This window comes from Lates calcarifer, linkage group LG18, assembly GCF_001640805.2.
Source record: "Lates calcarifer isolate ASB-BC8 linkage group LG18, TLL_Latcal_v3, whole genome shotgun sequence".
NCBI lineage: Eukaryota > Metazoa > Chordata > Actinopteri > Centropomidae > Lates > Lates calcarifer.
Window position 1 is genome coordinate 9920544 of NC_066850.1, and position 16219 is coordinate 9936762.

Consider the following 16219-nt stretch of genomic DNA (forward strand, 5'->3'; position numbering starts at 1 on the left):
TCTAAGCAAAATAATCAGTGAATTGACAACCTCAAAACTTATGTTTTTCTAATTTCCTGAGTTTAAAGAAATATAATATACTTTAGCAGGAGTTTCAGTTTAATCAAACTACACATAGGCACTGGTAAAGTAATGCATTACTTCCTTATCTCCAGTTTCCCCTTGATAGAGTGGCCACAGCTGAGGTCATCCGACAGCTTTTTGGTGGATTATGATTTAATATCTTTATTATTGAAATGTTATCATTATATGAACATAACATTATTTTCGCAAATGCGTCAAGCTGTCATGTTATTTTCACGAAGTTCACAAACTTTCAAGGATTTCAAGGATCATGGGAAATTGGGAGTTTGTAGGCTTTGACTCTTCTGGGGATCAGGTGGCGGTTAGGTGAAAGTACAGGCTGTTTGCAATGTTTCACTCAGAACTCAAGCAGATCTGGCGTATGAAAAAGTTTCTCGCCGTGTTGGTTGTTGTTGGCTTGCAACATTGAAACCTACCAGTTTGGGAACACTGGGTCCTCGGCGTGCAACGTTTTACTCCACGGTTCAAACCAGTTAATGTCCTGTCCCATCTCACCCCAGAACTGCTCGGGGTCGTCCCTCGCCGTGGCGAAGGCTCGGCTGTACGCCGTGTCGGACGCATAGTTTCTGCAGCACTGCACGGCGAAATACCTCTGGACGTCTGCGGGAGATGCATGCGATCCTGTTGCTCTTACGCCACGTTGCTGTTGTTGTGCTGCTGCTGCTGAAACACTCCACAGTGTCCTCTTATTACGCCGAACTTGAACGCAGTGATTCAGGCGAAGTACGTGTTTTATTTGGAAGTGCATTGCTGCTGTAGTTTATTTAGTTATTATTATTTTTAAAGGTGAACTCGAACGCTTTTCTCTTTCTTCCGGTGCTCTGCAGGTGAGAAACCCGCTACGATCCAACGCTGGGCGACGTCATCTGAGGCCACCAAAGGGAAAGCAGAAATCCTCACGATACTCTCAAGGAATGCGAACTATGAACTGGATGTAGTTGATGCAGGAGGAGCTTTGAGTCACAATTAAAACTGTTACACAACACATCAACTGGCCCTCTTGCAAACAGCTCTGTAAACTTGCCAAATCTATCAAATAAAATATGCGGCACACTTTGAAAGCTACTGTGCAAAGGAAGAAAAAATATGGGTGTACAAGTTGAAATGAAAATCAGAAGTTTCAGCTTCAAATAGTCCCAGAGACATTTTTCAGCGATAGATATTTAGCCTTTGGCATGTCTTTTAAAATGCCAAACAAGAAAAATCTATGTCACTGCTGTTTATTTGTGAAATGCTTTAAGCTCCTTCCCATCACAAATCTTTGTTTACAAGCAGCAGCATTAAACTTTCATGGTCCTCTGGGTGGCATCAATAACCGTTCTCTGGTTAAGAATGCAAATACTTCTGCTTAAACAGATCAGGGAGAGCATTTAGAGGCTTGTTTGAGGATATTTATGAACATAATAATGTATTTTCTACATGGAGTTGATTTAAAAAAAAAAACACTAAAATGTCTCCCTCTCTTATTAAGCTGAGTCACTTGTTGTGGTCTCATCTCCATAACAGCAGCTTGTGCAATCCTGTCACAGCATGCAGCAGCAGCAGCTCTGTGTTCTCTCAAATGGCGCTGTGTACGTCTCTTTTGTCACTGCCGTCATCATCCAAGCTGGCTGGTAAATACCCATAATCCAGCTGACCCACCCCCCCCTTGGACGTGACCCCTGCACGCTGGTTCCCCTGGTTGAGTAACTCATCCGTCTGATATATCAGGTCATCTGTTTCTATTTATACATGCGGAACAGTGTTTTCCGTTAGATAGTTCTGGAAGTATTGTGCATTTTCCAGGGAGGCCTTTTACTGGTACTGCCTTGCAGCTACAAGCTTCATCACACCTCTCACTAAGCCGAAAAGACAAAAGACATCAGTTATGAACGCGACACGTATGATACTTTGTATCCAACATGATGTTGTGTACATTTTCCACATTTTGAATTACTGACCTTAAACCCATCACCTCCTCTCTTCCCTATCCTGCGGCTTTTCACTCGTGATGAGTTAGAGCTTGTTTTTTATATTCTACAATTGATTCAGACTTCACCACATTGCAACAGAGCATATAAGTTACAATCTATATTCATGTATAACTATAATCAAACCCCTGACAGTGAAAGGAGGCCGCCCCTCTCCTCTCATGTTGTAATTTGTCTGGCCAAAAGGTCTAGCTAAATCACTGCCCCCCCTACTCCTCACACACACACACACACACACACACACACACATACACATGCACACTCCCACCCCTCTCCCACACACTGCCATAACTCTTTTTATAACAGCACAGATGCTATTGGCAGAATATGTATCATTCTTACACTCTCTGGCACCGGACGTGCGCTGAGCACTAACTAATAGTCCAATCAGTCCTAAAACTGGAGTCCAAGACGGCTCATCACAGCCCCTCCATCCTGCCCTCCTCTCTGATTTTATGTGATGAGTGTGAATCTTCTCAAGCAGAAATCAGTCGGCTGCCCTTCAGAAACAGTTAGAGGCAAATTAGCAGAGTTTATCTATGAATGATTAATCCCCAAGAAGCGTTTCCTCCACCACCACCACAGAGTGTCTGAATATGGATTTATAATCAAATTAGTTTGAAGATAATGATTGCCGTTTTACATTTTGAATGGCTTTTAGATGCAGCAGTTGGCTGCGAGGGCTGTGAATGATTCCTAGTCAACATTATTCATAGTTTAAAACAAATGATACATCATTACAGCTGAGTGGATTTGTTCTAATAATTACCTAAAACTGAACCTACAGAATAATAGGGGCACTTAATCATTTAGTGATGTACACTGGTGATGGTAAGTTCAGGTAAAAGCTATTATCTTTGTTATTAATGTTGTTATTTTATGCAGATAATATACTTATATCTGTTGTTTCTTCTCAGATGAAATAAGATTACATCAGTCAGGAGCTGGTGGATGCCACAGAGTGAACTGTGTGATGTGCAATATCATTACTCTTATGTCATGTATTATTTCCATTTGGTGCTGTTTCCCTGAAGGGGGCGTCAGCAGCCTTGTGGTTTGAAGAAAGTTGCGTTGGAGGTTAAAATCCCAGGGCTAAAGCAAAGTCAATGTCTCTATGCCTCCTCTTTGTGAACCTTAACTTCATGAGCCCTTGAGCAAGATATTTGTCTAAGGGCACCTTTATTAATAAAAGTCTGTACCTCTAAAGTTAAAGTAACAGAACTGCCTTGGGAGGTGGGTGAAAATCGCCATGGTGATACTGTACTTAAGTTATTCCTGTAAAGAAAATTGCTCACTTGTTGCGTCAACTTGTCTTGTTAAAAAATAAATACAATTTTTAAAATGTCTGCCAGTGGTACCTCACACATGTTTACACGATGATGTACCTTCATTATCTGTCAGCCGCTGTTTGACAGAGCTTGGTAATAAACAACAGTGCTGCTGTGGGAAAACAGCCTGTCACATCATACAGGAAAAGCTGAACATAAACCTTTAGATGAAAACATTTTTGTTTTTTTTAAGATGTATTTTTTCCCCAGTGTGACATGTCATATTGATCACAGTCAGTGCTGCCACAGGATTACAGTCAATGGTTGTCAAATTTGATTATACAGTGTCCCTTTTTAATAAGTATAAGATGAACAGTATTACCTGCGCACAAGACCTGTGTGTTCAGTTAGGGAAGTAATTCTGCTGTCCATTGTGGAACAACAACAAAGAGATGACAGCAAAGAGACAACAGCATCCCTCAGTGTTAATCTAATGTGCATTAGAGTGTAAAGGCAACCAAAGATGCCTCGCTGTCACTGCATTCAGCTAAGAAATAGTCCAGTAACCCTTCAAAACCAGAATGTGCAATTTTTACACTTTTTGGTTTTGGTTTTTGTGTGGATTAAACAAAAAACTTTATGAATAAGTATGTTTTAGAAGTGCTGAAGGGCAGATTTTGTTATCTTCAAACAGAGCCAGTCTCTCAGTTTATAGTCTTTTAGCTAAAATAAGACGACCAGCTGCTGGCTGTATTTTTACATTAACCATGCATCAACCATCTACCACTCACCAAGAAGTGTATTTCCCAAAATGTTGAACTGTTCCTTTAAAGACAGAACCTGTTGAATTTATTTTTCATGAGCACTGTTTGGAAATGCAGCCTACAAATAAAAGCCCTGATACAAACTAATGCTATGAGCTTTCATCTAAGGTCCAGTCGCCTGTTTTTGCCCTGTCTGCACAGCCTCTTGCATCTTCTTCTGGTCGAGTGGAGCCCTTTCAGAAATCAATTTATTTGCAGTTTGAGGGCTTTAAGAGCGCCGCAGCATAATCCCACCTCTAAAAAAGCAGAACTGTATTCTAGCCCATATGGATGGGAGCCTGTAATCTCTCTGTGCCCTCTTTCTGCACACTCTCTCTAAGCCCTCACCCTCTCTATCCGTCCCTCCAGCCTACCACTTACCACCAGTTTACATCTGCATGCAGCTGGGTAGAACCATGGGTGGCTGGAATTCACCAGCACATATGGACTGCGTGATTAAACATGTGCAGGTTTAGTGTGAATTTTCAATCAAAAACCAAGCAGATTACGATTATTCCCTGAAATGCTTGAAAATGATGAAAACTGAGTCTAAGAGGTATTAGCAGAGGCACACTGATTTTACGTTTGTTAAATTTCATTCTTGGACTGACTCCAGCAGCTAATTTGGAGTGAAGTGAGGTTAGGAGTGAGGTAATTGCCTCCCAAATGGTTATATGGAGGCTAAGGCAAAGATAAATGAGATTCAAATATTTCATTGTCTATATCATACTGTGGATTTTGCTCTGAACAGCTGTGCACATGGAAACTTTAATATTGGTCCTTCCCTCAGGTGTGTTATTCCTGTTTACAGCCTGCATTTGTCATGGTGAAGTCATGTTTTGCAAGCCACGTGACACATCATGCTGCCTTAAACCCACCCCCGCCTGGCAATTCGCTACTTGTTTTTGTTGAGCTCTGCCTCTGCCGAGCGTAATGAGTGGCCATGTACGAGGTATGCCACAGCAGCAGGCACCATTAGGCAGCAGATCTACAGTAAATGAAGGGAGTCAGTGGTTTGGCTCCGTTCTGTGGTAGCAAATAAACATGAGGATTAATCCTTAAGCCCTTCAACTAAGGTTCACTACCATCATTCAGTCCTTATCAGGCTGCAAGCAGTGCATGTAGCCAAGAGAGGAGATAACGGGCGGCATGGCTCAGCGGTTCACAATAAACCTTAATGGCAAGCGTGGCTGCGATGAACTGATCTCTGAAGTGCAATGGATGAATGGATTATACGTGGCTAAGCATTTACACGTGCAGGCACAAAAGCACACATGTACACATGATCATGAGTCTCGGCATGCAAACCGTGGCTGCAGGTTAACTGCTGCATGTGGTGAAACCATGTAGTATGCTGTAGATGTGTTATATTGTGATTGATGACTGACTTTTTTATTTAGTCTGCGATAAATTATTACACACCCACTGTGAGCTAGAGCGCGACACTGGCCCTGCATGCAACCCTGATTTATGAGATACACTGTTTGGCCAAAAGGGGCTGTTTTTCATGATTTGGGCAGCTCCAGTTTAGGGAAATATTAATCCCACAGCATCTAACAATATTTTGGACAACAGTTTGCTTCCAGCTTTGTGGCATCAGTTTACACAAGGCTCTTTCCTCTCTCAACATGACAAATCCCTCACGCGCAAAGCAAGGGCCACAAGGAAATTTTTGCTCCTCTCAGTTTGGTGTGAAAGAACTTGGCCAGTCCACTCAGAACCAGGACTTCCCAGTCCCTTTTTCCTTTTCCCAGCACCTCTGGGATGATGTGGGACGTCAACAGCAGCTCAGGCCTCTTCACCCAACATCAGGAGCCAATTCACAAATGCTCCCGTGGTTTCGCTCAGCTTCCAAAATCTTGTGGAAAGCCTGAAACCAGAGGAGAAGCAGCTGTTAAAGCCCATGATGAGAAACACTCAGTTATTTACATCATTTTTTTTTTCTTTTTTCGGTGTCCGCATACTTTTGGCCATGTAGTGAACTAGTAATAAATCAGTGCAGATCTGTGTCTTTAATGAATGAATTCATTAACTCCACTACTCAGCTGCAACATCATCACTTTTCCACAAGCCATTTAATCTAATGCAAGAGGTTAAAATTAGATATATTTCTTAAATGCGTGAAAAAAATCTTTCAGTTGTCTTAATATGATTCTTTTTTTTTTCCGCCGTTGAAAATGTATTTTATGCTCAGAAGAGCTTGAATAAAATGTCATATCTCTGTAGTGGTGGATTGTTCCGCCTTATTGTGCCAAGATGGACATTTCTATTTGTCCCATTGAGTGTGTGCAAAGCTGCTGCTCCTCTGCAAACGCTGCCAGGTGATGAGATATTATGAGGATGGAGGTAGATTATTTCTGTACGTCCAACCACTATACTGTACGTCCCAACCACTCCCAAGCTCTCTCTCTCTCTCTCTCTCTCTCTCTCTCTCTCTCTCTCTCTCTCTCTCTCTGTGATGCTGCAGCTCTTGTAGTCTCTCCAGTCTCCAGTAAACAGCAGTCATGGCGACAGTGGTCCAACCGCTCACTCTGGATCGAGGTAAGGCGCTCGGAGCTTTTATTTATAATTTGTCACCAGATGGTTTTATTTTGTCGCTTTGAAAACTTCGTCGAGGACCTGGCAACCCGAGATGGAGGTGTAGATCCAGGTGTTTTGTGTGCCCGGCTCAGATTTCCTTACAGATTTATCCGTACGGTTCGTTATTTCACGGCAAAAACGAGCTCTCGCTTTTCTAAAATAAACCCGTCCAGTCTCGTCGGGTCCGCGCGTGCATCTTTGCCGGATGGAGCGCCTGTTTCCTCCGCGAGGTTTTCACGGAGACATACACGAATTACCCACAATCTATCTGACGAATGAGCACTACTACTGTGTTTTCGCTTATTCTCATCCATATTATGTAACCTCCTAGGCGATATTACTCCGTTACAGCTCGCTTTTTTGCTCTTCATCTGTAAGGGGAAAAAAAGAGCGTCGGGTGCTGGAGCACTTTGGTATGAAAATCTACTTTGTAAAGACAGGAGACAACTTTTGTATTTGTAATTAGACAGGTGCGAGTCAGGCAGGTTGGTCCTCACCCTATAGGATATATGAACAGGAGGCATGTTGTCCTCTTGTTGGAAACATACAGTCTGCCGTGCAAGCAAATTGCAATTAAGGGCTAATGATATCTTCTGATGGTACTACACAGCCGAGCCAGTCCTGCCAATGCACCACAGGTAGTATTTACTAAGAGCTGACACAGTGTATGTAATTGTAGCCCATGTGACTTAAACACATGCATTCTCTGACATCATTCATATGGTAGTAATGCCTCTAGGATGAACTCCCACCTAATTTTGCTTTAGTTTATATCACTACCCTTATAGAAAACAGCTGTAATCCTACAGTAAATTGTTCCAGCAATCCTTTAAGTCCCATAGGAGATTTTTTAAAAATGCAAAGTGTCCTATATACACTCCGGAGAAGCACATACTCACTTTACATCCCTGTACTTTCTTGTTAAAAGAGTCTATTTTTAGATCACAGCTGAAAAATTCCCACTCTCACGTTCAGATCAAATGCATATCTGCTGGTGAAATGTAATGTTGCACAAGCCTTGCATAGGAAATAGGTGTCAAATATAAAGAAAGGAGACACCTTTGCCATTTCCTCTGTGCCAAGAAAAGCTAGCATCGGCTCCCCAGTCACTTCGCAGTCACAGGAGGGGACTATAAATACACTTTATCTGGTGGGAGCATAAATTATTATGCAGGAAATAATCTGACTGGTGTCACTTGTTATGTGGAATCCAAGTAATTAGCCGCAATCGGTCATTTTCTGCAATAAGGAATTAGATTTTTGTCCATTTGCTCAATTGCAATTTGTTCCTCACTGGAGTGAAATGCTTCTGGGCAGTCAAGCTTTACTGATGCACAATCTGTTGCGTTTAATAAGTGCTATACCATGCAGAATTAATGTAATTAGTCTATGATTGCAGCAGGCAAACAGAAAAACAATAACACCCATGCATTACCCACGCACCACTCCTATGGAATTATACAAAGAGGCTTAGGTGTACTGATAAACACACCTTTAAACACTGAGCAAAGAGAAAGAAATGTCTGACATCTTTGTAAAATGTCAGCATTTACCCTTATTTGATCTTAGTCATTTGCTGGGGCAGTAAGTCAGACATGACCTCATGCCTGTATGGGGGGGTGGGGGGTGATCCGTATTCACATGCTGTGACATGAATTTGACCAGTCAGCGGCTGGCAGCTGTAATGGCACAAGGAGTAGTAATGATATTTTCACACAGGAGCCGTCAAGAGAGGGAGGCAGCATCACAGACTCCCTTTTTTCAGCTGCTGCCACTTTGGAGAAAACACTATAATTGCTAATGAAAAGGTAGTTTCGTCTCTTGTTGGGGAGTAGGCTTTAGCTGCTGAGTTGCCGAGGCTGTCAAACACACACAGGGAGGAAATAGACAGAGATGTTCATTTCCAGAGCTCCCACTTGGCTTGTTGGGTCACAGCAGGATGAACAGATCTTACATCACTGGCCTTCCTGTTATTGTTGGAGGAAATGACTGTGATGAGCAAGCGTCACTGCCCTATAAAGAACAATGGGTTTGAACTTCTCTGTATACATTACAAAACCACTCCTCATTCTCTGTGGATCTGGCATTTCACTACAAGTCGGCACGTCCCAGAAATGACAAGCTTTGTGATATGAAAAAATGACAGAAGAGGTCATTGTGGGTGTATCTCAGTTGCTGTTGTCAAAGAATTTTGTCCAAAACTTCTGCAGAATGAGTAACACAAGTTCTGGTGTGGACCCTTCCGCCAAAAAAGGGGAGAATTTGTGTGAAATAATTGCAAGTTGTAACAAATATGACTAAAACAAGATCACAAGTGTCCACAGTCATGCTAACAGTACAGCAGTGCTTCGAGCTGAATGCTAGCAGGCGCATGCAACATGCTCTCAGTGAAAATGCTAACATGCTGATGTTTAGGAGGTGCATTGCTGTCATGCTAACAATTTTAATTTAGCACATTAGCAATGTCAGGCGATGCTAATGGGAATGTCAAAACCACAAATGTAAACGTCATGGTGGCAGTAGAGGAGAAGTTAGAGCAATGCCAGCATCAGTAGGCTTCATCCCTTGGCCGTGAATGTCTGTATAAAATGTCATGGCAATGCAGTCAATAGCCTAGCTGTCGATCGGTGGAATAGTGTGAAATCACTGACAGGAATGTGTGTCGCATCATCTGTGTGTGAACGTGCGTGAATGTCCGTCCTCATGCATGTGCGCAAGATAAACAAAGAGGGGCCCACTCGTAGAAAAACAGCTCCATAGAGTCACTAGAGGTCAAATACTCCACAGGGAACCTTTAAATCCATGACATTTATTAGTAGCTGAGATATACTAAGGCTCACGGTCTGTATATCTACATCCATACTACAGTGTGCATATAGACAGCACTCAAGTGTATGATTAAAGGATGCCATTGCACCCACAAACCCATTGTCAGTCTGTGATGTTTGAAGATTTACATTATCTATGGTACCTCTGCCTCCTACATTTCCCAGAAAGGCAATACAACTTGTTGCATTATTCCTTGGCTTATACAGGTAGAAAGTGAGAGAGCAGTGGCCTGTTGATATCTTAGCAGGGGCATGAAAGCGATAGATTTTCAATTTTAGGAAAGGCAGGTTTTGCTCCTTGTACAGAATGCAACATCTTGTAGCTGCATCATAATCCTGGTCCATCGAGTCCTGTTTCTCTGCTAAGAAAGTGTTTTCTCTTCAGTCTCCCTGTGAGGTTGTTGAACATCAGCTCAGAATGGCAACCACAGACAGATGTCTTTGCCTTTTCAAGTGTGACTCCTATGGGTTTCTTCACTGTATGGAAAGGTTTTTATACAGCTTATAGTCTCCTCTAGTCTGAATAGACTGAAAGCAATAGCTGCAGCACGTTACTCCCAGTTCTTGTTTCCCCTCTGAGAGATCATGGCAAGTTCACTGATCTGAGGCCAGACCTTATTCCCATCACATGTTCTCAGTTATACCAGCGATTTGAAGGATTATAGGTTTTGCTGACAAGCTGACGTCACTCTTAGCTGTTGATATTTCAGCTAACCCCCTTTTAATACAGAAACAAAGGCTCTCAAGAGTCATTGTCTTGGAGGGACACTGTCCTGTAATTAGAGAGGATGAAGGAGACAATAAAAGTAAGATGTTTTCTGTCTCTGCTTTCACCACAGGCTCCTGCAGGAGTCATTAGCCCTCCAGGAGTGATTTATTTGTCGTGCTTCGAGGCGATCGTCGCAGTAGGGCAAATTAGATGTAATTCTCTCTGCATGGGGACAGGACTTGTTTGGTAAAACCCTGTTATCAAATTTTACTCATTCAGAGCACTGTTATTTTCACTTTTTACGGTTGGAATTAGCGGCAGAGTTGCCAAGGGCACCGAGGACATCCAGGTCAAAGTGGCGGTGGCAGATGGCAAGGCCTTTTCAGGACAATTTATCCAAGCATGCGTGACATCCGCACAGCATCTCTCCGGGTACAAAGGTAGGAGCGGAGTCAGAGAAAGGTCATCCAAGCCCTTCCTGTCGTCTGCTGAGGTGGAAAGTGACATTTCAATCAATAATCAAAGTCAGAATTTGAAAAGAGGATGCTCAGGTTGCAGGGGTTTAACCACCACCGCATGGTTTAATGAGCTCAGGCTCTGATGTGGACGTGTTTATTTACATCACTGCAGTTTTGTCAAAACAAAACTTTTAAGTACTGAAAATGAATTACGCTCACTTCTTGCCACTATTATAAATGGACTAATTATACCAGAAAACTGGAGCGCTGCCCAGCACGAACACAAGCCCGACAACAATGTCGCGGAGCCCTGTCGAGCGTTGAAGCCTTCATTACGTGTCACTGTGGCTTTGTTCAGCTCTGTGCCTTTTCTGTAATCAGCGAATGATGAGGATGACCTTTTTTAGTCAGCCAGCCTGATGTTAGAGGAGCTCAGGGAAATGAGTTTCCAGGGTATTGTGCCGCACAGACCACGTCAGCTGCGGTCATTCTAGTTTAATATTCTTGTAAAATAGATTGAAAACAAGACGCTTTAATGTGTACAGATTATGACTGTGTGATGAGGTTAGAGTAGGGTCTGATCAAAGTAGTACTCCATCTAGGTTTTTTTTTTTTTTTTTTTGTTCCTTCCAGAAATTATTTTCTATACCAACTTGTGTTTCGTTTTTGTCTATTTTTACTTTAGTTTGTAGGAAGCTTTTCTACAGCCCCTGGAGAGAGGGAGAGACAAGGGAGTTGTTGCATTCAGTCCATGTAGCTGGATAGCAATAATAACCAAGAGAGTTTTTCCCCAAGAAGAAGCAAAACATTACAGACACCCCCCCTTTACTCAAAACACAAGCCCTACTCCTGCATTATGTTCTCTTGTGTTTATGCCTGCTGGCTGCTACAGAATATTTCACCCTGTTGTTGAAATTAGGAATTAGACATGGTTAAAGCCCTTGATGTTACGATTTTTTCCCTTAATATATTTCTATGCTGTGAAAAAACTTTGTGGCTATGCTGCAAAAATGTCTTGATGCTTGGCCAGATTCTTTTTACATTAAGAATACAGTGCCAAAATCACTCAATAAATGCAAGATTTTCAGATTTATATAAAGCGAGCGTGTGTTTTAGGAAGGAGTTTTTCTTTGTTGAAGGGTTTGTGTGCTGTATTTCCCTTTCAGTCTAATAAAAGACTTAAAGAAAACATGCAGCCTCATCTTGTGTTTCTGCTGCTCTTCTTAGTAACCATTTTACTGAAATCCACATTGTTGAGGTCCATTAACACTGAATGTGTTGCTGCGTGTTTTTCCAGGCTCCCCTCTGTGTTATAGAGCTGCCTTCAAATTCATATCACCAGGTCATATTTTTTACATTTGAAGTCAGGCACACTATATGCTTGGCGTTCAAGTGATTAAAACACTGCTGCTATACGACACAGCAAAAATGGACGCTGTCATTAGACAATGAAATGTATAAAAGGCCAGCAAACATCATCACCCACGAACCCAGAGCGATCAGCAACCTGATTACCTCCCGATCTTTATGCAAACATAGTAAATACTATCCCACTTGAAGGCACCACAGGTCCTCTGGTCCTTTACTCATTATATGTGGTGATACATTCATTCAGGATCTTTCGATTTGATGTGAAAAATAAAAGGAATATCGTATAAAACTTTTTTTTTTGTTTTGGAAAATGAAACAGCCTCTTCCTAGTATTTTAATTCTGTTTGAAGCAGTAGAATCCCTTGAACTGCTGGTATGAGAGCATGAAGTGAAATCTGCTGGGCACTGTTATGTGAGAGAAAAGCACAGATTTTAGGGATTTTAATGCTACATTTAATATTTTTAACATTAACATTTTTTTCCAGTAATGAGCCTCCATAAATTTTGTGATGCCATCATCTACACACAATGGAAACTTTGTTCGGAGAAAGTCCTGACAGTTGCATAATTAAAAAACTTGCATTAAACTTAACTCATTTAATCAGTAAGTATCACTAATGAGAATGCCTTCACCCTAAATATAGCTGAGGGAAATTAACTGCTGACAGGATCTCTGCTGGTGTCATCATTCTGCTTAATATGGCAGCAGTGCATTACACTGTAATTGTGTCTTGATGTAGCGTGCATTAAGTTACTTTGACCGGTGTTACAACTCCGCACAGGCGTCAAAAGATACTCTGTAATTATATTTGACGATTTTCCTTTGCACATTGTCGTATCTTTATGTTGTTTTGTTTTGTTTTTTTTCTCTGGCAGATAATGAGCAAGGAAGATGCTTTATCTTTGTGTCACTGTTGTTTTCAAAAACCTTATTTGGATACAGCAGAAACAACTTTCCTCTTTCTTTGGAGAAGAATCTGTCAAACTATGCAGTGAGAACGACCTAATTGCAGATAGTCTGTTTGCTTCCGAGATATGCTAAATTTGGCAGAATAAAAAATTGTCAAGGTTTACACTTATAGTATTCATTGAAGTGAATGTAAAACCCTGCACAGATGTTGCACACATCTGGGCCCGCTGAATCCCCTAGAGCACAAAATGTAGGGGTGTGGGTCTAAAGTCAATACAGCACAATAAAGCACTCAAAGGTGAAAGCTAATTTCCCTCCACTGCATTTTCACTGAAAGAGTGATAAGGTCAGGCAGGATTCCTATGAAGTCTAGTGGTGGCACACACACACACACACACAAACAGCAGAGTTAGACAGATAAAAGACTCAAATGCACAACTCAGAAGCAAACAGGTAAGGTAAAAGCATTGGTCAAAAGCTGGGGTTGGTAAGCAGGCAGTCCAGACAAAAAGGGCAGGCCTGGCAGGCAGAAAGTCTAAAAAGGCAGAGACAAAACAACACAGGCAGGTGGAAGAAGACAAATGTGACAAATGCCCATTTAAACTGTATGGCAAGGATGGAGGGGAAAGAGTGGGTGGAGACCAAAAACAAAGCTAAAAGGAGCTACTCGAATGCTAGGTTCATATTCACCAGGTGGCCAGAAACACAACTTCAAATGAACAGTAATGTTGCTCCGTGTCTGTAGGTTATAGGAATACACAACTGAGTTTTCCACATTACCTTAAAAATAACAAAATTGCACTGAAAGTCAAAGATGATACGTCAGATAGTAATACCCAGTCTTAAGCAAAACAAAACTGTACTAGTAGTATCAAACGTAAAGTAGTATCAAAAGTAAAAGTAATCAGTGAGAGTTTTGTATCATTACTGTTGCCTTAATTAATCCATAATAATGTTAATGTGTAAAGTAGTCACTAACCATAGCTGTCAAATAGATGTAGTGGCATAAAAAGAACTGGCATCTGAAATATACTGTAGTAAAGGAAGTATAAAGTGGCACAGTGCTTGTTCCACAACAGGTGAAGGCAGTAATTTGCATACTGTTTATTATCTATTTATGACAGATTGTAAAATGTGTCAAATCTATGCAGCGTTCATGTATGTTGTTATCACTTAGCAGAGTTGGTTAGTCATTGGTGGGATCACGTTTCCTGTATTTCCCTCCAGCTGAAGCTATTCATAGACCATGCATATAACAGGCACACCATGTGGGTGTTGAGCACATACTTGGTGTTTTCTTGAACCATGCTTCATTTATTCTGTCGCCGTCATTTCACAGCTTAAGGTATAAGATGAGCGCGGTCTTTCGCCACGGTTATGTCAGTGCTATCAGAGTGCACAAGGTCATTCAGGCGCTGCTGGACTATTAGGTAATGTAATATGTCATTTCACTGCACATCTGATTTGGGAATAGTTTCCTATTAATGTGATGTAACCGTGAACCCCTGTGGTCATCTCAGCTGCTTTGTCATGGAACACAATCACCCTTCAGTGCCTCGTCCCCCCTGGGTTTTTACACATGATCAGCCGCAACTCATCTGATGGCCCACTTTTGCATTAAGCATACAGAGCAGTGGGTATTGGAGTGCACTCATGGGATGTTTTCACTTAAATCTCAGCGCTTCATTTGAGTTGCAAGGTAGAGCTGAGACCATAAACAAAAGGGAGAGAGATTCCACATACTATATTATGTGCTAGAGATAGTCCTGCAGACTTGTGCCAGTTTATCAAACCTGTTTTTATGCTGCACTAAGACCATACCTTGATTTTTTTCTGTGAATGAAAAACAGCGCGGTAGTGAAGCAGAAAATCTTCACAGACATATTTTCTGTGTCTGACATTAGATATCACTCGAAGCACTAAAGGAAAAATGTGCCAGTGCAGTGCAAGCAGACATTTCATTACTCCTGAGCTGCTCAGCAAGAACTAGAGAGCTATATCATTACCACTTATTACCATTCATTTTTGTGTGGACACCTGCAATTACACTGTCTTGCAATCACTGATTCTGTGTCCCTGTGCTGTTACATAGGGATAAAACTGCAAGGGAACATGATATATATTGACTGGAGCAGGCTTAGAGTAATTTCAGTGAATACAATAGCTGTCACTATGGGTAACACGGAAACATTCAATTGAATTTAAACTGTGCTGCTCCTCTCTTTGATGTAAAGCTTAGGAAATTTGAGATTTAGCCCCATTCAAGTTTCAAGATTATATCAGAAAATGGGCAGGCCTCATTTCTGATCAGTGAGATGAAAGCAGCAGCAGCGGCAAAAAAAAATATCCTGCAACATTAATCTTTGAAGTTAAGATCCAAATGCCTAGTCAAAGTCCTTGATGTGGATGAAGAAAATTTTACTAATGAGCATGTGAAAAAAAAAAAAATCTCTCCTGGATGGCCCTTGACCTCCATTTAATGAGAAAGAAATGCTCATAAACCTCCTAGACAGATGCCCTTGCTGCTTGGAAGTGTACCAGCTCATTACAAGCGATTCAGAATCTGTGTTTTTTGATATTCAGACACAGGGGTAAAAATATGACCTTTTCACCTTGATAGACAATATTAATACAGCAAACTTAGCCGAATATCAGCTCTTTAAAATCCCACTTGGTGGATTTCTTTTTCAGATGAAAATACTTGAAAAAAAAAAAAAGATAAGTGCATGAACAAATCTCTTTGCTTTTCACAGCTGTCATTGAAGGTCAGTTCAGCCAAATATATATCTAGCCGTGCAGATAGTTTGAGCTACATTTACACAGATTTTGAGCTATCGCTCTCAGAGATTTCTGCTTCCAGTGGACCTTTGTTTGTGCTACTCAGAGCAGTGAAAACAAATTAAACATCAACAGAAATTCACCAAGTTACACTGAAAAATCCACAGACCTTGCAGCGAACAGTTTTCAGTCAAACTACTTAGAGAGAGAAGAAGTAGCCCGTATAAAAACTGTTGACAGGTTGGTCTGTGAATCAGCAAGCTTAACTAGAACAATGTTTCGGGAAGGAGATGTTTCTGTTACATTTTTTAAAAGTAAAGTTTTTCAGTGCTGTAAGATGTACAAACAAAATCCCATTTACCTCTATTATTTTGAGGCAGAAGTCTGAGAGTAAGGAAATGATGTTTTGTGTGTCTGTGTTTGTTTTCATTTTTGGAAAACCAGCTCATTAATAACTCAA

General features: G+C 41.3%; 2 protein-coding genes across 3 annotated transcripts in view; one reads left to right on the plus strand and one right to left on the minus strand.

The window, feature by feature from the left end:
- Positions 1–16219, minus strand: part of acss3 (acyl-CoA synthetase short chain family member 3) — a 70670-nt gene that overhangs the window by 32899 nt on the left and 21552 nt on the right. The window contains exon 1 of one of the 2 annotated variants that reach the window (XM_018661870.2): positions 501–1290. The exons of the other annotated variant lie outside the window; for it this stretch is intronic. Within the exon in view, the coding sequence (XP_018517386.1) occupies positions 501–832 (332 nt within the window). The 5' untranslated portion in view covers positions 833–1290. Of the gene's footprint in view, positions 1–500; positions 1291–16219 lie in introns of those variants that run through there. 2 annotated transcript variants of the gene reach the window in all.
- The window catches only part of lin7a (lin-7 homolog A (C. elegans)), a 33433-nt gene continuing 23773 nt past the window's right edge, over positions 6560–16219 (plus strand). The window contains exon 1 of the mRNA XM_018661893.2: positions 6560–6666. Within this exon, the coding sequence (XP_018517409.1) occupies positions 6630–6666 (37 nt within the window). The 5' untranslated portion in view covers positions 6560–6629. The remainder of the gene's footprint in view (positions 6667–16219) is intronic.